Source organism: Hemicordylus capensis, chromosome 2 (assembly GCF_027244095.1).
Source record: "Hemicordylus capensis ecotype Gifberg chromosome 2, rHemCap1.1.pri, whole genome shotgun sequence".
Taxonomy (NCBI): Eukaryota; Metazoa; Chordata; class Lepidosauria; order Squamata; family Cordylidae; genus Hemicordylus; species Hemicordylus capensis.
This window is the reverse complement of record NC_069658.1, coordinates 240,547,691-240,569,397: the sequence shown is the minus strand read 5'-3', so window position 1 is coordinate 240,569,397 and position 21,707 is coordinate 240,547,691. Positions and strand designations below refer to the sequence as shown.

Genomic DNA, 21,707 nt, shown 5'->3' with positions numbered 1-21,707 from the left:
ATTAAAATCGTTGGGGGTGATATACGCGTTAAAATGAAAAATTCAGAAACAAATAACTCAAATTGTGAATACTAGGCAATGTCACCCAAACAAAGCCAGGGCAGCTTCTGAAGAGCAGATTGATTCCCTCATGTTTTGGTCCCCCCCACCCCCAGGAAAATCTATATAACTTAAAATACACATATAAGAAAAATGTCTGAACCTGTATGCCTAGAGGAAACTTCAGATCTATAAAATGACAGTACTATACGACATGTTGCATAAATCTTCACACAGTATTCCAAGGGAGGTGTGACTAGCACAGAATAGAGTGCATTCCCTAATAAATGGGAGCAGGGGCTGATGGGAGTTGTAGTTCAGCAACATCTGGAGATCCCTAACTTGGGAAGTCTTGGTTTAGAGACCAGGCCTGTTCAGCTTTGGCCCCGCAGCTCTTTTTGGACTACAATTCCCACAATCCCCAGCCACAGTGGCCAGTAACCAGGGATACAACATTTTAAAACAACTCAGAAGACTGTCAGAAAAGACAGAGACAGAATCTAGGCGCCTGTTATTTCCCTCTTACCTAGAATTCTGATATGCGAAGGCACATACAGGCGAAAATAGGGTGGGGCAGCCAGGACATGTGCCCTAGGCACCACTTGGGCGGTGGCAGTGCCATGCTGCTCCCCCCCATGCGCTGATATATATATATTTTTTTAATTTAACCTGTGGCCTCTTCGGGGGGCTTCCTAAAGGCCGCCGGGGGTGTGTGTGTGTTCCTGCAAAGGTTCCCCCTCCCCCTCTCAGATCACTGCCGCAGCCCATCCTGGGCTGATTTTCAGGCCTGTTCGGGCCTAGAAGGATCAGTGTGGTGGCCATTTTGGAGGTCCCGCACATGCTCAAAGGGCCTCTGCGAGGCCTGGCAAGACATAGGACCTCACAGGGACCATTAGAGCATGTGTAATTAAAAAAAAAAAAATTTAAAGGCTGCTAAAACAAAAATGGCCACCGCACATGCTCAAATGGCCTCTGCAAGACCCAAGTCTAGATTTTTCCCTGATCTAGGGAGTCAGAAGAATGCAAAGTCGTTGGCAAGGGACCCAAGCATTTAAAAAACAGATATAAAGGGCACAAAAGTAAGTGGACAAAACATTCCTTAAAAAGACAATGTTGGTTTAATACCTTGTAAGCTGGAAAAACTGAAGGGTGGGGGGGAGAGGCAAGGAATAAAATGGAAATATTCACACGCATGCTATTTAATTCTCTATACAGAGCTCTATCTTTATCTGCGTATTTGTCAAGCAATCTGATTATAAGGTTTGTGAGATTTCAAACTTGGAAAGTGTCTGCCTTTAACTTGTGTGGTGGTTTTTTTTTTAATTAAAAAAAACTGTTGTAAGAATTCACACCCAGAAATGTTGCATTTGCAATGTATTGCCATCCCTGTGTTGTGTAGTTTTACCATACCGAGAAATGGCTTGTAATGCTATGAAGGTGGCTGGTGTCCTCCATCCAATACACACTATCACAGGCCATATACTACCTTAGTATCTGTCACAGCGACAGATAGGAAATGGAATATGCGTGCAATAGAACTGGGTTTTTTGTTTTGTTTTTACCTTTAGACTCAGGAACTTGAGGGGATGGGGCAGGGGCAACCTTTTACAAAACCTTTGCAGTGTGGAAGAGACAGAAAATTGGTGACAGTAGTGCAGGGTAGATTATTGTTATAAATTCTCTCTCTCTCTCTCTCTCTCACACACACACACACACACACACACACACACACACACAATTTTTCTGATTCGAATATCACACTGTTTTGCTGTTCTGTGGCTAGTTGCAACTTCCACCTTCTTCCTGATCAGGCTGCTGGATCCAAGCCTATTGTAAGCTGCTGGATAATTTCAGATTGTTTTGGGCCCCTACGATTTCCCATTGCAACCATCTCCCTTTAAGGCAAAAGCTGTTTGGACAGAAAAAACCCATCCCTGAATTTCTTGGAGGCAGCAACCTGTAGTGAGGTGTGCTGAGGTGGCAGAGCATTTGCTAAAGAGAGCTTTCACTGCTTAGCTCTATGGAGGCATGCCCAGCACATGGTTGTGCTGTGTTTCCTTGGGAAGGCGACTGGCACATATGTGCCACATGTGTGGTTGTGTGTGTGTGTGTGTGCGTGTGTTGTTTCTCCTGAAAGTGTCTGAACTTCTATTTTTGAGCTGATATTATGGTAAAGGTATCGAAAGATGGGTGTCAGATGTTTGGATAGGGGTGAAATGTCAGTGCTTGCCCTAGGTGCTATTTTCCCTAGATACACCTCTGCCTGCAGATGTCGCTCTAGCGCTTTCATCATCCCCGACGATTAGCCACGGAGGCTGGGAACACAAAAGCCATTGCAGCTGGGGATTCTGGGAGTTGTAGTCAATAGTAAGTTGTAGTGGGAATCAGAAGGAACACTGGTAGCACTTAAGGAGCAGTATGACACGCAGACACAGTAACTGCAATGGCAGACAAAAACAGGAAATACCTCAGGCAAAATGTAAAAGATAGTATAAGCATGTGAAGATATTAATATATGTATAGAAGAACATGTGCTCAAGACACATGCAACGCTAGAGATTCCACATCCTGTTGCACTTTGTCGGTCCTGAGCAGAAGGCAGCTCACAAGGTATTTTGTAAGTTGATAAAAAACACAAGGCTTTTGGTGTTGAAGCTGCTGAAGCCAGCTGTTGTGTTCTAAAGAAATTCTCCTCAGACGATCAATAGCCAGTGTTCAAGCATTCTTGTTAAAACATTAGTCTCATCACTGAAGAGCTATGCTGTAAGAAGAGAAGGGGGTCGCTCCGAGTTCCAAGCCCAGCCCTTCAGGACTGAAAGGAAGGAGATTTGTGCACCTTTGGTGGGCCTGAACTCTTGCTCCTGGGCCTAGTAATCCAGTAAATGGGCATCTGTTTTATCCGGATGATAAACTCTGGATGGAGGCACTGATCATAGACTGCTGAAGGCAGAAAAGGGCAGAGTTTGTGGGAGAGACCTCTTCACTTTCGTCTCTGCTTGGCTCTGCCCACCATTTTGTGCTTCAGTGCTGTGACTGGTTAGGGCTGCCCCCTAAAGAGGCACCTTTGACCGTGTGAGGATAATTTTCCAGAAGAGCTGGCCCTTCTGCTAGCCAAATGTGGGAATGCTTCCCTCAAGGGTGTCTGCAGGACTTTTTCCGGTATGGCGAAAGGAAAGCCAACAATACAATACTCCCCTCTCTGGGAGTATGCCCCACTGAATTCAAAGGGATCTGGCTCAATGCAGGTAGGGAGGGGGACTGCCCTCCCGCCCCCTGCCTGGACATACATGGCTCCTCTGACTGGGGATGCTTGCCCTCCTTCCCAGAAATAAGCCCGGGAGTCTTGCTCCTCTTTGTGGTCAAACTAGTTTTCTCCTCTGGCCTGTAAAGATTGCTCACTTCCAGGGCAATCAATTCAAAAACTGATCCAGGGAGCAAACTATCCAGACCTCATTCTCAGGGAGGTGGTAAGCCTGTGTTTGGACTGTACCACTTTGAACATACTTTGTGGGCTTTTTTGATGAAATGAGCCACCATAAAAAAATCCCCCAAAGGTAGAAAGCTAGCAAGTCAGGGAGAAGGCTAGGCTTGGGCTCTGCTCTGGGCCAGCAAGTGGTGCAGAAAGACTGGCACATGAGTGCACAGATGGGCAGATGTTTATACACCCCATCATGATTTCTTGTGAATGACTGTATCCATTTTAAAAGTGAGCCTGGATACAGGCCGTCTGAAATGAAAGATATAGATAGGAAGTACTGCTGTACATGCATTCAAACTAACATGTAAGTAACTGTACATGGGTGCAGATTTGAACATGTGCTCACTATATACAGGACTTTGCCTTGTGTCAGCGAGGACACGTTTCCAGGACTGAAACGGCCTATTGAATCTATTGCAGATTACTTTAGGACTGCAGGCAAATAGGTGGCCATTTGGGATAGCACTGTGCCTTGTAGAGATGCACCAGGCAGAAATTCACCAGGGGCATCTCTAGGAAGTGATTGGGAAAGCTGTACCTGTTGAATATCTGCCTGGATGCATCCCTCCCAAGCCCAACATCCAGCCGAAGGACTAAGGCAAAGTGTGGATGCATGGAGCCTCATTTTTAAAGCCAGAATGACATACAAGACTGTACAAATTCTTTGCAGCTTCTATTTTGTGGAAGTTAAGATGGCACCTCCCCTTGGAATTTCCATGCTTTTTACAGCACAAGCAAAAATGTAAACCCACCTTCATTCTCATCTCATGGCTTCATCTTCTTGTGCTGCTTGGGGTACTGAATGCTCTTCACTCCCTGCAACCTTGGGGGCAGTCAACTGGAGCATGACATCACTATAGTGGGGGTAGGCTGCTGCCACCACAGGGAGAGGGAGCACACTGCCACCATCAGGGTAGGGAGTATGCTACTGTTGGTGGCGGGGGGCAGCCCGTGCATGAATGGGCCACCTATGTCTTTGCTACACCCTCGGAGTCTTACGCTTCTCAACGGTTTAGCAACATAGGAAGCTGCCATATACGGAGTCAAACCACAGGTCCATCTAGCTCAGCATTGTCTACACCAGGGATTCTCAGCGTTGGGTCCCCAGATGTTATTGGACTTCAACTCCCATAATCCCCAACCAAAGGACTGCCCAAAGGATTACCCATTGGGGCTGGGGTTTATGGGAGTTGAAGTCCAATAACATCTGGGGATCCAACATTGAGAATCCTTGGTCTACACAGACTGGCAGCAGCTTCTCCAAGGTTGCAGGCAGGAATCTCTCCCAGGGAGAGAACCTGGAATCTTCTGCTCTTCCCAGAGTGGCTTCATTCCCTGAGGGGAATATCTTGCAGTGCTCACACATCAAGTCTCCCATTCATATGCAACCAGGGCAGACCCTGCTTAGCTAAGGGGACAAGTTATGCTTGCTACCACAAGACCAACTCTCCTCCAGTAAGGTTTGTCATTCCTTATTGGTAATATTTCCTTCTTCCCCCGCTCCATTAAGTTTCTCAGTTTCAATTCCAAGTTTGCCTGATCAGAGAGTTGTAAGCAAAGCTATCTCATAAGGCCTAGAGCCTTTGGAATCAGGTGGTATATTAAAAATATTAATTAATCAGGCAATCAAATTCCATTAACAAAGAAAAACTTTGTTTAACAAATTGCATTAAGGACTTTCCATGTGCACTCAAGAGCCAAAATGCTGTGAAACTGCAGCTGTACAAGGCCACACCCTTGCTTAAGCAAGATGGATATGGTTATGGTATCCTATGCTATGCTTAGTTCCAGCTTTGCCACGACCTTGGAGCTGGATGGTGGACCTAAGTTCCAGATCCGTCTCTTCACAGGCAGCCCATGCCAACGACTGCTCCTCATCCCCTAGTGCCCTCTCCCCAGTTGTCCTCTCTTCACCCTTTCCCCACAGCTGTCCACTTGCTGCCTTCTCTTTTGTTTCCTCCTTTGTGAACTTCATTTCTGCCAGATCAGGCGTCTTATGCAGAACTTGACTTGCGCAAAAAACACTGGCTCTGTCCGATAGTCCCACAACAATGCTTCAAGTGTGGAGTAAAAAACGTTGTTCATGTGGGACATTGTGCTACCACTAGCACAATGTTAGTCTGCATCCTGCGTATTCTCTTACTACAGGCGAGATGCTTTAAAGCACTTTATCTGTGATTGTCCTGCACTGAGCAGGTTGGCTAAATGTCCTTCAAGGACTAAATGAGATTCAACATCACTTCCAAAGGCTTCATCCTAGATGGATGGTATAGGTTGCACAAACCAGCAAGAAAATTGGAATGTTGGCTATTTCTCTTAGAATCTTCTGCTTGCTCATGAGAAATTATAGGCTAAAGAGGGTGGAATTTTTCATGGGGATTGTTAAATTGTTTTAGGTTTTTGTATATGTTTTTAACTTGTTTTATGCTATTGTTAAGCGCCCAGAGATGAAAGTTTGGGGTGGTGCACAAATTCGATCAATCAATCAATCGGGCTTGCTTTCTGGCTTCCTCACTGACTCTTTTCTTACTTTACAGTTTGCAAGTACACTGCTCTTTGAAACTATTTTTCATTAAATGCCCTATGTAATCAATGCTATGTTTTGATTTTTATTTATTTAGTTATTGATGTCTTAAGGTTTATCACTACCATAAAGACTGTATATGCTATACTAGAAAGTATAAGAAAACTGATATTTTTATAGAAGCTTTTTCTTTTTAGTGTTTCGCTTTAAACATAACCATTACAATACCTTTCTAACCCCTGCTAACTTGGCAGAGAGGCACCTTTTAATGTAGTGATTCTCTTTATTTAGCAGGGGGAAAGTAACTGGCCCTATCCACCCCAGCACAGTACCTCCAGTGACGGTTGCTGGTATCTATCTTGTGTTTCTTTTTCGATTGTGAGCCCTTTGGGACAGGGATCAATCTTATTTATGTATTATTTGTTTGTGTAAACCGCCCTGAGCCATTCTGGAAGGGCGGTATAGAAATCGAATAAATAAATAAGAAAAATGAATCCACAGTGCAGTGTAATTTCTCAACTGCAGCCTTGCACATAATTTCCTGATACAACTTACAGCTAGTCTGGGGTCATCTACCAGAGGCAAGCCTGACAATGCAAATGATGTACCATTTGGTGTTACAAGCACCCAACTGGCAGCTAGGGATGTGCGTGAAGTGGTCCGGCGGTCCTTTTCTGGACTGCCGGACCAGTTTGGAGGTTCGGCGGGGGGGTGGTTACATTTAAGATCAGGGAGGGCACTCTTCTCTCCCCACCCCTGGCCACGTTTCCCCCACTGGCGCTGTGCCCAAAATCACTGGCACGGGGTGGCAGCGCACCCTCTTGCCACCCCAGTCAGCATCAGACCTGTAGGTCAAAAGGTTACAGTTAAGTCCAGAATCAGAATTGGATCTTTACTATGGCCACTGACCAGCAGATCCCAATTAAACCCATCATCATCTATATCAATCTGAAACATTATCTAATAAATCAGTCTCAAACAAAATTAACCTATATAGCATAAACTACTTAGGAAAGTCCTCTCTAGATCTAGCTGAATCAAATGCAATAAAGGAAAAATGCATTTTTAACACCCATGAGAGCATGACAGCTTCACTCGCACAGACTCCAGTGAACAGACAAATCTGGGACTTGAGTCCACCACTCTGTCACTGACAGCCATTTGGTGGCAAAGCTTGAAATAACCACAGCATAGCATAATATATTCGTATTGGCTAAGTAATGCACTGCAATCGGGCCCCTAACAGCCACCATTTCCGGCATTCCGGAGCCAAAGTGAACTTGGAAAGCCCCTAACACAAAATGTAAAATTGACAGGATTTTTGTTAATGAGATGTTTGAGACCTGTTTGTGGCCAGCTGAAGCTGCTCTCATTTCACCTCTTAGCAAACAGAAGGCTCAACTTAAACCTGCAAATCAGGTCCTTTAATTGCCCCAGCGGGAGAAATGAACCAAGCCTAGGAGCAGGACACTTTTCACCATCCAGCCAGCACATCACTACAATAATAAATATAGAAATTGACAGCAATAATTGACCCCTGCTAACTTGGCAAAGAGGCACCTTTTAATGTGGTGATTCTCTTTATTTAGCAGGGGGAGAGTAACTGGCCCTATCCACCCCCAGCACAGTACCTCCAGTGAGTGTTGCTGGTGTCTGTCTTATGTTTCTTTTTAGACTGTGAGCCCTTTGGGGACAGGGTTCCATCTTATTTGTTTGTTATTTCTCTGTGTAAACCGCCCTGAGCCATTTTTGGAAGAGCGGTATAGAAATCAAATTAATAATAATAATAATGTCGTCACACAGGATAAACCACCACCAAGGATTTATTCTTGTCTGAAATAAATGAAACATTCTCTCCTTTACAGAGAGCGACAGCAAAACGCATCTTCTAACCAGTCACTCCAACTACAGACTCCTCCCCCAATTTGCTTAGGGAATTCCCACTGCCCAATCACCACAGTGCTTTTGCTGCCGCTAATACCTTCAGCACAATACCACCACTATACCTTCCCAAACACAAAAATATACACAAATATTTACTAACTGAAATTCTAGGACAAGACAAAGCTTCATTTTTCCCATCTCCCCACCCTTCTTCTCAAATGGAAAACTGACTCTCTCTCTCTCTCTCTCTCTCTCTCACACACACACACACACACACACACACACACACACACACACACAGCCATCAGGTCTCTTTTAGACTAGGCTGACACAACTGGAATAGTTACAGAAAGGCAATTCTTCCATATTTTGAGAAAGCTTCCCAGATTCCTCTCTGGCTACCGCTCTTTTAGGTTTAAGTACACTTCCATCGATTGAATGAGGTGTGGCAGCCATTCTTGCATCAACTTCAGCCATGAATGAGAAAGTGACAAAGCCAAATCCTTGTGAGCCTTTGCTGGGAGGGTCTTTCGCTACCACACAGTTTGTTAGTTTTCCAAGTTGCCTCCCAGGCTACAGGTGGCTTCCATCTGTCTCTCCATTTAAGAATGGAGAGGATTTCAAAAATGGTTTAAAAATGTAAGGATTTCATTCTGACAGAAGAAGAAAATGAGCCACATTTCCCTACTGTCTTCCTTGCCCATTTCCCCTTCCTACATGACTCCAGTCACTTTGAATGGAAACCTGCAGGCAGAGCCTTTCTTTTTGCAACCTTTATAGAGTGCATAGCAATCGCAGATGACTTAAAACTAAATAGTTACCATAATAAAAATCATCATAACAAATTCAGGCCTGATTACAATGCCTTTAGATACAGGCCGAGCATTTCTAAAGATTATCTTCTAGTGGGTTCTCTGATGTCGAGTAAGGTGTGAGTTCTTCCTATAGCTCTTTCCACACTTCAGGCAGCTAAATGCTTTCTCCCCTGTGTGAATTCTGTGATGATCCGCAAGTGTACTAGGCACATTGAAGCTCTTACCACACTCCACGCATGTATATGGTTTTTCTCCTGTGTGAGTTCTTTCATGTTTCCTACGAGTTGATTTGTCACAAAAGGCCTTTCCACAGTCTAAGCACTGGTATGGTTTCTCTCCAGTGTGGGTTCTTTGATGTACAGTGAGGCTCTCCCTCCGACTGAAGCTTTTTCCACAGTCCAAGCATGGGTATGGTTTGTCTCCAGTGTGGATTCTTTGATGTAAAGTGAGGCTCACCTTCCACTTGAAGTTCTTTCCACACTCCAAGCATTTATATGGGGTCTCTCTCGTGTGAGTTTTTAGATGTGTTCTAAGATAAGATTTATCATGAAAGTCCTTTCCGCACTCCAAGCATTTATATGGTTTCTCTCCTGTGTGAGTTTTTTCATGTTTCCTACAAGCTGATTGACGAAAAAAGGCCTTTCCACAATCTAAGCATTGGTATGGTTTCTCTCCAGTATGGATTCGTTGATGTGCAGTGAGGCTCTCCCTCCGACTGAAGCTTTTTCTGCAGTCCAGGCATTGGTATGGTTTCTCTCCAGTGTGTGTTCTTTGATGTAAAGTCAGCTTCTGCTTCCACTTAAAGCTCTTTCCACAATCCAAGCATTTATATGGGGTCTCTCTTGTGTGAGTTCTTAGATGTGTTGTAAGAGACCATTTATGATGAAAGTCCTTTTCACAATCTAAACATGTATATGGCTTCTCTCCCGTGTGGATTTTTTGATATACAGTGAGGCTATCACTCTTTCTGCACCCCAAAAATGTACACACTTTCTCTCCTGTGTGGACTGTCTGATATCTAGTCAAGAGTCCTCTCTGACTGAAACTGTATTCACACTCTGAACATGTATGCAGCTTCCCTCCTGTATGGATTCCATGATGCATAGCAAGTGTATCTCTCTGGCTGCAGCTCTTTCCATACTCCAAACATTTATATGGTTTCCCTCCAATATGGGTTTGTTGATGTTTTGTAAGACTTCCACTTTGGCTGAAGCCCTTTCCACACTCCAAGCATTCATATGGTTTCTCTCCTGTGTGAGTTCTCTCATGTTTCCTTCTAGTTGATTTATCACGAAAGGCCTTTCCACAATCCAAGCACTGGTATGGCTTCTCTCCAGTGTGGATTCTTTGATGGACAGTGAGGCCCCCCCTCCTAGTGAAGCGTTTTCCACACTCCAAGCACTGGTATGGTTGCTCCCCAGTGTGGATTCTTTGATGGACAGTGAGGCTCACCTTCCACTTGAAGCTCTTTCCACACTCCAAGCATTTATGTGTTGTCTCTCTTGTATGGGTTCTTTGAAGTGGCAATGCAAGTAGTTTCCTGTAATCTCTATTTTTCTGCTGATCACCTGTTAGGTAAAGAGACAGAGACATTAAGAATTCTGCCTTGATTGGTGTGAGGGCTTGGCCGCAGTTGGCCTTCAATCTAACCATCTGCTGCCACCAAAAAGATTTTTAAATCTGTGTGACTGCATAGGCTTGCATCACTGAACCCTCTGTCACTTAAAAACAAGACCAAAACTTAGTAGTGTGGTTTTAAAAAAAGGCAGGTAGGTGTGAGGTAGGACTAAAATAACTGACAGAGATACCAGAAAAAAGAGTAACAACAAGAATAGGTTTTACTTGTGATAAAAAGGTTTCAAAAATGCAAAACACAGTACAGGAACTGTAGATGAAATATTAGGTTGGCAATAGTACAGAGTACCAAAAATACAAGATATAAACAAGCCAACTTGCTAGCCTTCTGTCACAAGGCCTAGCAGGCTTCAGGAAGACCAGCTCTTCCCTAGTAGTTTCAGCCCAATCTTACATTGCTAATGTTCTAGCCTTCTGGCTCACACAACACTCAGCAGCAAACAGTCTAACAGAGCTCTTCTCTCTCACAGCTCTCAGATGTCCTCTCACTCCCCTGAACTATAACACTGTCTCCCTTTTATTCGGTTCTAAAGGGATACCTTGGCCAATGAGAGACTTTGTTACCTGAGGCAGCTAAAACCTTCTCTTTCTGCCTGGTGGCAACCAATAGTAACAGGTTACAACTTTCCCTCCAAAACTCTGCAGCTGACAACTTTTATGTCAGACTTGTCTGTCAGAGGGAGCAACATTTTTTAACCCTTGCAGAGCTTAGAGTGGAAACAGAACAAGGCAAGTAGAATAGCACTTACACGTTTATCTACCGCTCTATAGCTGGAAGCTCTCTAAGTGGTTTACAATGATTTAGCATATTGCCCCCCAACATTCTGGGTACTCATTTTACCGACCTCGGAAGGATGGAAGGCTGAGTCAACCTTGAGCCCCTTGGTCAGGATCGATCTTGCAACCTTCTGGTTACAGGGCGGCAGTTTTACCACTGCGCCACCAGGGGCTCATTAGAAGTAGAAAACAAATAATAACCCATAAAACAAAGTGGGAAGGGGTCATTCCTTCACAGCTGGCAAACTGGTGACTTCCCTGGACGACTTCTTTGATGAGCCAATCCCTGTGGCTCCCAGTGAGAGTTATGGAATATCCCTGATGGAGTGTTCAGCAGCCTGAGACTGGTGGCTGCTGCCGAGATGTCAGGTCTGTCTGCAAGGATACATGCACTCGGGACACTGGCCCTAGTGAGCATGAATTGTCCCCTTTGCTAAGCAGGGTTCACCCTGGTTCACATTTGGATGGGTGACTACACGTGAGCGCTGTCTGCTGTAAGATCTTTCCCCTTAGGGTATGGGGCTATAGCTCAGTGGTGGAGCATCGGCTTGCAGGCAGAAGGTCCCAGGTTCACTCCCTGGCATCTCCAGGTCAGACTGGGAGAGATTCCTGCCCGAGACCTTCAAGAGCCACTGCCAGTCAGCTAGATGGACCAATGGTCTGACTCAGCATAAGGCAGCTTCCTATGTACCTTTGACATTCCCTAACTTTCACTGCAGCTACTGTATCTTTCCTATAACAACAAAGCAGCTGAAGAAGCTGGGGGCCCAACCATCTTGCCCATTATATTATATTTCTGTTTTGTTAATCAATTATAAATTCTGAAAGAACTGCACTGGCTGCCAATTTGTTGCCATTCAAGGTGCTGATTTTGACCTTTAAAGCCCTTAACGGTTTGGGCCCTAGATACCTGAGGGACCGTCTGCTCCAAAGGGTTGCTGCTCGCTTGACGAGGTCGTCTGGGGGGCTCTGCTCTGGGTGCTAACCATGAGGGAGGCTTGGTTGTCGTGCACGTGGGAGAGGGCCTTCTCTGTTGCTGCCCCCAGACTCTGGAATGCTCTCCCAGTGGCCATGCGCTCCCCAGACTCCATCAGAATTTTTAAAAAGTGAATTAAATCTTGGCTTTTAGATTATTGTTTCTATTGCTGCTGCTTTGTATATTTTATAGTTATATTGTGCTTGTTTTCACTCTTTTTAATCAGATCTGTATTTTTATATTCAAGCTTGATATTTAACTGTGTAATTTTTATAGACTTGTGTGAACCGCTCTGATACTGTTTTAATGAAAGGCAGTATAGAAACTTAATAAGTATAAACAAACAAAACCAAACCCACCAGCCTTCAGTTCCTACACCAACATGAAATCTACCACATACCTAAGCACCTACCAGATGGTTTCTGCACTTCTTTGGAGTCCCAGACAAAGGGATCTTCTCCTCCTTCCAGCCAGGAGACGAGGTCTGGTTTGGGAGCTGCAAACCCTTCTAGGGAGAAAACAAATTGGCCAGTTATTTATGACTTGGAAATACTGAGGCATATGAAGATATGGGGATGGTTTCTATTAGCCCAGTTGTTGCAGAATCTGGGGAAGCTGTATTTGCATAAAGTGCCCCTACGGGCATGCCCACAAGCCCTGCTCCCAGCTCTCCATGCTTACAGAATTGTCTACAGGGACAAAACACTCTACTCGTGGAGACATCCCCTCTGTGATTCGGAATGTTTGGGTGCCCCAATGATCTGATCACAGGAAGAAACTTTCCAAGCAGACAGCCCTTCCCTCTGCAGACAATGCTATTACTGTGGAGAGCAAGGAGCAAGGTTGTGGGTACGCTAACACTGCATGCGAGGACAGCACCCACAGATTCCAGAACGTCTGAGCAAGGCGAATGAATCCGACCATCTAGTGCCACACTATCTACTCTGACAGTGACTCCCCCATGCTAGGTGGAGGTCTTTTCCAATTCTGCTACCTAACCTAAGATCCTTGTAATTGGCCATGCCGGGGATTGAACCTGGGCCCCCCATCATGCAAGGCAAAGGCCCTGCCCCTGAGTATGGGCATGCCAAAGCAGCCTGCAACTCCATCCTGTTTTCTCAAAGGCAAGAAGGAGGACGGGGGGGGGGGCTTTCAACCCCCAAGAAGTTCATAAAACAAAAAAATTAAAAATCTCCCATCAAACCATGCAAAACAGATTCCAGTCATTACATTAGGTACAGAAGCAGCATATCTGTCTGAAAGAGCAAACAGAAAGGGATCAAAATATCCCTTCCCAGCAGAATATGCCCCTATAAAGCACACTTCATAAGAGGGTAGGAAATGGGACGATAGTAGAAGGACAACAGTGAGTTGTTACATTCACTTCCATTAAAGTGGCTCATTTTCCAAGCTGCACGTCTCCCAAACAAGGATTCTGTACCTTTAGAATCGGCATCAGTCAAGCTCAGGTTCATCATGTCAAAGTGCAAGAGGCAGATCCACCCTGGCCACCCATTTTCCCCATGGACACCTCACAGGGCAGCCATAAAAACAAGTAGAGGCATTCAATATCTTCACCACCTGTTTACAAAGAAAGAGGAATCCTTACCTAGAGAAGCCACCATCCCATAATTCTCCAGCATGACTTCCTTATACAGAGCTCTTGAGCCTGGATCCAGGAGGGCCCATTCCTCCCAGATGAAATACACAGCCACCTCCTCAAAGAACACTGGAGGCTGAAAAAAGGGAAATATTCACTTTCCATAAATAACTCTGCCTCTACACCCGCCACCCGCCCCACAAAACCCCCACACAGACATACACAGTTGCTCACAATCTGAAAGAACTGAAGGTGGGATAAGCGGCCATATTCCTGAAGGCTTTATAGAGCTTCATAGAGGGATGGTATTTCTTTGATCAGATACTATCAGGGAATACCTGAGGATATTCAGAGAAGGCAGACTAATGGCCCGGGGGCAACATCTGACCTCCCACATCCTGTCATGTGGCCCCTGGAAGATTTCTTGGGAAATGCTCTGACTGAAAAGAGACTGGTCATGGCTCCTAACATTTATTGTTTTGAGCATTTTGTCCTTGTTTATTTTTATTTATTTCCATTTATATCCCGCTCTTCCTCCAAGGAGCCCAGAGCGGTGTACTACATACCTAAGTTTCTCTTCACAACAACCCTGTGAGGTAGGTTAGGCTGAGAGAGACGTGACTGGCCCAGAGTCACCCAGCAGGTCTCATGGCTGAAAGGGGATTTGAACTCAGGTCTCCCCGGTCCTAGTCCAGCACTCTAACCACTACACCACGCTGGCTCTCTTGTTCTTTAAACACAAATAAAATGACAACCCTCCGTTACAAGGCTAGTCACGAGCAATAATTGAGAAAACAAAAATAAATAAAAATTCTGCCTGAGCCTTCTAATCTGCTGCTCTCACACCTTTCAAAAGACTTAAATCTTCCAGGATGTAGGAGTTGGTCACTCCGGCACTAAACTGTTAAAGCTCTAACAAACTGTATGGATCCAAGAACATGGCCTGAGTTATCAAACTGGCAGCTCTCTCTTCTATTTCATCATTGATTTAAGAGATGGATCCCTAGCCGGAGGTGTGTTTGTGGGGGGGTGGGGGGATCCTTCCTTCCATGCAGTTGTGGATCTGCTATTTGTTTTGCGGGAAAATAAACAAAACCTTGCCAAATGTGTGTCGTTTGGTCCTCAGTTGGCAGCATCTAAGTCTTGAAGCACCAAAAGCCAAGGGAGGGGTCACTTTACCCCCGCCACACCCCCCCCCGCAGAAGAGGTGGTACCCCAAGTGTTCCTTCTGTTGCCACCCCTGCCGGTCTCAACTGCACCCCAGATGACATCTTTTCAGTCTGCAATGATCGTATCACTGTTAAGGAAGCCTCTGTCTGAGAGCATTCCTCTGATTCAAGGCAAGGAAGTATTTCTGGCCAGATTTTCCTTAGTGCCCCCAGGTCATTAGTACAATCGCAAGGGACTAGGAAATACCAGTCACTGCCCCGAGCATGCACAGAAAGTGCAAATTAATGTATACTTTGGCTACATGTAGGTTTGCATTAATTAGAGTTAGAAACATAGGAATCTGCCTTACACCACTGAGTCAGACCCTTGGTCCATCTAGCTCAGTGTTGTCTACCCAGACTGGCAGTGGCTTCTCCAAGGTTGCAGGCAGGAGTCTCTCTCAGCCCTGTCTTGGAGATGCTGGGGAGGGAACTTGGAACCTTCTGCAGGCAAGCACTCTTCCCAGAGTAGCTCCATCCCCTAAGGGGGAATATCTTACAGTGTTCAGCATGTCTCCAATTCAAATGCATACCAAGGCAGACCCTGCTTAACAAAGGGGACAATTCATGCTTGCTATCACAAGAGCAGCTCTCCCCGCATTAAATTCCCCACATTAAGTCAAAGCATATTCACGAAGGGTGGTAACTACCACACTTCAGAGCAAACCTGGTGACAGGTTTTCGGTGAAGGAGGTGTATGCAGCCGAGACCTGGGGGCACTTCCACTCTGCCCTCAGGATCCATCCCCTACCTGAGCAGGCTGCATGGCAGTAGATGCCTCCCCGCTCCAAACAGAAGACAATCCAGAATGAGGCAAGGATGTCATTCTTCTACCTGCCAGGGAGAGAAGAGTAATGGAAAGATATTTATCCTTCACACACATTTAATATTCTACTTCTTTGGCTAATCTGAAACTATTTTCTTACGTGCTTCACAGTGCTGGTTCTGATCCTGAAATGCCTGAGATCTGCAAGTCCCACATCTCTTGATTAGTTTCCTCCTCTGCTCTTTCTTCCACTCTTTCCTTCCTCTACCCATCAGCCACCTCTCTCCCCTACTCAAAAACCTCTCTTCCCTTTCCTGCTCCATCAAAGATGTACGTTTCCTGCTATCTTTTCTGCCTCCACTCAACTCCCACCACCAGGAGTGTCATTAGGGAGGGGCACATGGGGCTCAGGCCCACAATGAATAGCTTAGAGCCCTGAAACCCACCAGCCATAGGCTAATTCACACATTATGTTCAACACTCATACGATGAGTGTACAGTGTACACAGGTATAGATCTACACACAGGTACAATCATTCACATGTTGTGCAAACATGCTCATCTGGTGGCTAACTCAGGGACGAGCCTTCTCCATTGCTGCCCCGAGGCTTTGGAACACACTTCCTGCTGAAATAAGAGCCTCCCCATCTCTTACAACTTTTAAAAGGGCAGTCAAGATGCATTTGTTCACCCAGGCTTTTAATTAGATACTGTTTTAATTGTGTTTAAATAGTTTTAACTTTTTAAATTTTAATTGTTGAAATGTTTTGATCTTTTATTGGTTGTTTTTATTGTCTTGTAAACTGCCCAGAGAACTTGCGTTTGGGGTGGCATAAAACATGTTAAATAAATAAATAATGCAGGTACAGAAGTACACTCCCTATCTGTACCATGCATTTGAATGACCTGCATCGAGGTTCACTTTTAAAATGAACACAGGTCAAGTCATTCACACAAACATGTGTACGAGTGTACCGATATCTGTACACGCATTCAGCATAATGTCTGAATCGGGCTCATCTCTTTCTTGGTTGGAGAGATTGAATGATTGCTTCAACAGCAAGTTGCAATGGAGACAGGAGGAGCATGAGGTTCCTCTGCCCCCTTCCACCACCCTGGCTTGCACCATCACTCCCAGGCATATCGTCTTGCTGGGAGAGCATAGGAGTACTTTTTCTCCTCCAGGTGCTCAGAACAGCCAATGGGAGAGGGGAGAGTAATCAGAGGGGAGGAAGGGAGGGGAGGTGGGGCTTTGAAAACAAACTCCAGGAAGCTTGTAGGCATAATCAGAATGCAGGAGGAGGGAGAAGAAAGGGCAAAGACAGACCTAGGAGAGCTTTACTATTCTCCTGCTTCTCGCTTCACCTTCTCTGCTTTCGAATGCCTCCATGCCTCAGAGAGCTCTTCTACGTTCCCACTGGGCTTTGTACAAAGCCCCCACCTGCTTCCCCTCCTCTGATCATTCCCCTCCCATTGCTGGTTCCCTTTATCAGAGCATGCAGCTGAAAGTCCCTCTTCCTTGCCTTCTTCTCACATCAGCTATGGGATGAGGAAGATGAGAGCATCCAGGACGCCTCTATGAGAAAGAGCTGTCTCTCTATTCAACCTGCTGAGGAAGCCAAGAGAGGGGCAGGGGACAGGAGCGCTGGGCGCAAACCACCCATGAAGAGACAGAGGAGGACAGGGAACTGAGTGCCATCAACTCCCTCCTGAAGGGAATCCCAAAAAGTAAAAGTTGGAAAAAAACCCAAAATTGACAAATTCCCAATCTCTTTCCTTTAGCAGACGATAATGAAGCTACCACCATCATCAAGATGACTTACCTTTCTTCTCCCCTCTGTAGGTAACTCAGAGGTGGGCTAAGCTGGCCCTCCAGTTGATGTTGAACTACAACTCCCATCATCCCCAGTCACAACTGTGGCTGGAACTGATGGGAATTGTAATTCAACAGCTGGTGGGCCAAGATTGCCAGCCACTGGGTTAACCCCTTCCTGGTCTTTTTTTGTTTTGTTTCCCTTTTCACTGCCCCTTCTTCCTACCCCACCTTCCTATACCTCTTAGCACCCCCTCAAATCTTTCTCTCACTGTCCCTTCCCTCCCTACTGTCTTTGGATTGTGCAAAATATATAAATGTTCAGTTTTTATTTGTTTAGATAGATTTTTAAAGAAGGTCAGCATGAGAACAGCATTTGTCTCCATGAGTCAGTGTCAACTCCTGGTGACCACAGAGCCTTGTGGTTTTCTTTGGTAGAATACAGGAAGGGTTTACCATTGCCTCCTCCTGCACAGTATGAGATGATGCCTTTCAGCATCTTCCTATATTGCTACTGCCCGATATAGATGTTTCCCATAGTCTGGGAAATATACCAGTAGGGATTCAAACCGGCAACCTCTGGCTTGTTAAAAATGGTAAGGTAAAGTGTGCCATCAAGTCAATTCCGACAATGGTAGCCCCCCGCAAAAGATATTCCAATGTCCCTTTTTATTGGATCATCATCTCATAGTGCCATTTCTCAGCTACAGAAAAATACATGAGTTGATCGCATATTAGATTATCTCAACCAAACTGCATTGATTTAAATGCATTTGAAATATTTATCTTGCCGTTTCCTGCATCCTTAAACATAGAAATGTGATCATTTTTCATTTGTTAAGAATAAAAGGATCAGCTTTAAAACTGCATATTGAATACCTACAATTTTCTCTGTTATTACATTTATTTACGTGCCACGGTTTCTACAGGGAATTCAGGGTGTTGCTCCTTTTTCTTCTCTCAACAGCCCTTTGAAGTAGGTTAGACTGCGAGAGAATTGCCTCAAGTGGTATACTCTCCATGGAACATATTTACGATTTTATTATGGTGATCAGCCTTATTCATTTTCTTCTTCCCTCTAGAGAAATAAGACATTTATAACCTTCCCCTCCACCAAGACATCAGGACTGTGTGCATGATTTTTCCTCAACATTTTTATTTTTATTCTTTTACATTTTATATCCCGCTCTTCCTCCAAGGAGCCCAGAACAGTGTACTACATACTTAAGTTTCTCCTCACAACAACCCTGTGAAGTAGGTTAGGCTGAGAGAGAAGTGACTGGCCCAGAGTCACCCAGCAGGTCTCATGGCTGAAAGGGGACTTGAACTCGGGTCTCCCTGGTCCTAGTCCAGCACTCTAGCCATTACACCACACTGGCTTTATTTTCATAACAGTGGCTGACAGTGAGTCATTGGTTGGAGGTTGATGGCTTTGTGCCCAGGTCTCCCCAATCCTAGTCCAACACTCCAACCCCTATACCACACTGACTTTCAGGTATTCAGTTATGTGTGATCTTGATTACAGAGGAAACAGAAATTCCAATTTCCCTAATTTAGCTGTGGCACTGCTGGTCTTGAATTTGATCTTATTCATTTCACTGTCTTGTTAACTGAGGCTGCAACCTGGGTTTTTAAGAGAACGTCTTCTTCGTTATGAACCCCACTGCCCATTGAGACCATCAGGAGAGGTCCGTCTGCATTTGCCACTGGCTTGTCTGGTGGGCCTTCTCCGTTGCTGCCCCGAGGCTTTGGAATGCGCTCCCTAGTGAAATAAGAGCCTCCCCATCTCTGACATCCTTTAAAAAGTCCTTAAAGATGCATTTCTTCACCCAGGCTTTTAATTGATTGTTTTGATTGTTTTAAATGTTTTTAGAATATTGTTTTAAAATTTTAAATTGTGTTTTAAATTTCTTGCTTTTAAACTTTTTTGTTTTTGTTTTTAATTAATGTTTTGCTTTTTAATCTTGTTGTAAACCACCCAGAGACGTAAGTTTTGGGTGGTGTAAAAATATGACAGATAAACAAACAAACAAACCTTGGAGTAAGTCCCGTTGACCACAATGGGGCTTACTTCCAAGTAGGCATACCTGTATAGGATTGCAATGTATTATTTTTTTTAAAAGATTTAAAAAATGTTGAATTATTCTTGGGGAATAAGTCATTAGGGAGGAAGCGATTGAGTTTAATTATCAAACTGTGGGGGAGGGTTGTGGGTCTGAGCCAGGCCCTGTGGTCTTTTACAGACCTAGCAACACTCTTGTCCTCCACTCTCTCATCAAGTGCAGCTAGTCCATTCTACTGAGCTTGTTACACCGCCATGTTCTTCCCACCATCTTTTTTTTTTTTTTTTTTTTTGCAAGGGCAAAGACTAGAGGTGGGGGACTCGGGTAGGATGATGTGAAACTGACAAAGGGGATCCCCACACTTTGCTTATTGTTTTGCCTCTTCCAAGAAGCCTCTGACTCTAGATCTTAGTCTTCATCCCAATATGAAACTATGCCTCAGCACAGATGAGATAGATTAGATAGTGTCATTCATCCCTTGCTACCCTGAACTCTCTCCCCTCTGCAGCCCCCTGAGGAGAAAGCCGTAGAGCACTTATTCAGAGACAGCCTGGGCTATTAAGGAAGGTGAGCCCTTTTGTCAAAATCCCAGATCCTGACGGCCTGAGGGAGCCACATTCAGACCACAAGCTCCTAACAATAGAAGTTTAAGTGACCAGCAATCAGGATGATTGAAATCCCTGCAAGGGAGCTGAAGGAGCAAGCTGAAGCCTCTGGTCCAATTTCACCCCCACCCCAGCAGCAGTGAATTAATTTTATTTCAAAGATATCTTATATGTCTGCTCAAGCCTTCAAGAGGCTCACAACCTAAATCAAAACAGAAACTGAGCAGAAGGATTATCCACCCCGTTAGCTGGATTCAGATGCCGACCTAAACAAATTCCTTTCCAGGAGACAGCGAAGACACAGGGCAATCCGACGGAGGCGCTTTTCCTGCTGCCTTGAGTTTATAAGGAAGCTCCCTGCTCTGTTCCATCTGCTCGGCGAACAGAAGGAAAAGCGACGAAGGACTGATCGGCACCAGTAAAAGAAAGGAATGCCTCTCTTCTTCCAGCCCCTGAGCACAAAAACCGCATTTCCCTGCATTCCCCCGAAGGAGAAGGGAGGAAGATCTTGCACTCGAAACTAGGAGACTTGGCGCTACTTTGCATTGCCGCTGAATGGCAAGAGAAGAGGCTCCCCTTCCTCTAACACCGTCCACCCAAACAGGCGCCTTCCCTCGACTTCTCCCTCACTCACCTCCCAAATAACGTATCTGCCTCTCTGCAGTTGCTCGCCCACGGAACTGCCTCGGACAACTTCTCTCCTCTCCAGAAACCGAAAGTAACATTCACTGAGCTAGAAGCAGGGAAAGAATCAATGCACTGACCTCACTTCCGGTTTCCATTTGAGGTTTCCGTTTCAGAAAAAGTATCAACAATGCACAGTCGTCACTTCCGGTTTCCTTTTGAATGGGTACCACCGGCACTAGATCTCACTCGCAGGATTCGGGAGTCAAGGATTGAAAAACCCATTAGAAGAGACTCAGTCACAACTTTTCCACAGTGATGATGATGACGACTCTGCTCAGAGATGTTTCTGCACAGCCGGGATGAGGGATGTGCACGGTACCACGGGTGTGTGGTTCAACGCTGGCGGGAGTGCCGCTTTAAGGGCGTGGGAGGGTGCACTCATCCCTCCTGCCGCCCACCCACCCACCCCCGCGCTCCTTCCCAGTAAAAATCTTCGGGCGGCAGCATACCTCTCTGCCGCCCCTTTCCCATCCTTGGCCGGAAGAGAGCCAGCGTGGTGTAGTGGTTAGAGTGCTGGACTAGGACCAGGGAGACTTGAGTTCAAATCCGCATTCAGCCATGAGACTTGCTGGGTGACTCTGGGCCAGTCACTCCTCTCTCAGCCTAACCTACTTCACAGGGTTGTTGTGAGGAGAAACTTAAGTATGTAGAACACTGCTCTGGGCTCCTTGGAGGAAGAGCAGGATATAAAACGTAAAAATAAAATGTAAAAGTAGCTGTTGCGTCTGCGTGCCTGTCTGACGTGCTCACACGCACACCCAGTACTTCTGGCCGAGGACGGGGCAGCAGGGAGGTATACTGTCGCCTCAAAGGCTTTTTACCGGGAAGGAGTGCCGG

General features: G+C 45.3%; 1 protein-coding gene across 4 annotated transcripts; it reads right to left on the bottom strand.

Annotated features, from left to right (window-relative positions):
* Positions 1 to 7,846: 7,846 nt before the first annotated feature.
* LOC128347495 (zinc finger protein 260-like) lies at positions 7,847 to 20,952 on the bottom strand. 4 transcript variants are annotated; one of them, XM_053302331.1, is made up of 5 exons: positions 20,818 to 20,952; positions 15,688 to 15,770; positions 13,738 to 13,864; positions 12,529 to 12,636; positions 7,847 to 10,308 (listed from the first exon to the last, which is right to left on the bottom strand). In XM_053302331.1, the coding sequence occupies exons 1-5, from the start codon at positions 20,906 to 20,908 to the stop codon at positions 8,828 to 8,830; spliced, it is 1,890 nt and encodes a 629-aa protein (XP_053158306.1). In that variant the 5' UTR covers positions 20,909 to 20,952; the 3' UTR covers positions 7,847 to 8,827. The 4 variants fall into 4 exon arrangements, with proteins under 4 accessions (XP_053158306.1, XP_053158308.1, XP_053158307.1 ...); XM_053302333.1 differs by having other exon boundaries at positions 12,541 to 12,636; XM_053302332.1 differs by having other exon boundaries at positions 12,529 to 12,633.
* Between the last annotated feature and the right edge of the window lie 755 nt (positions 20,953 to 21,707).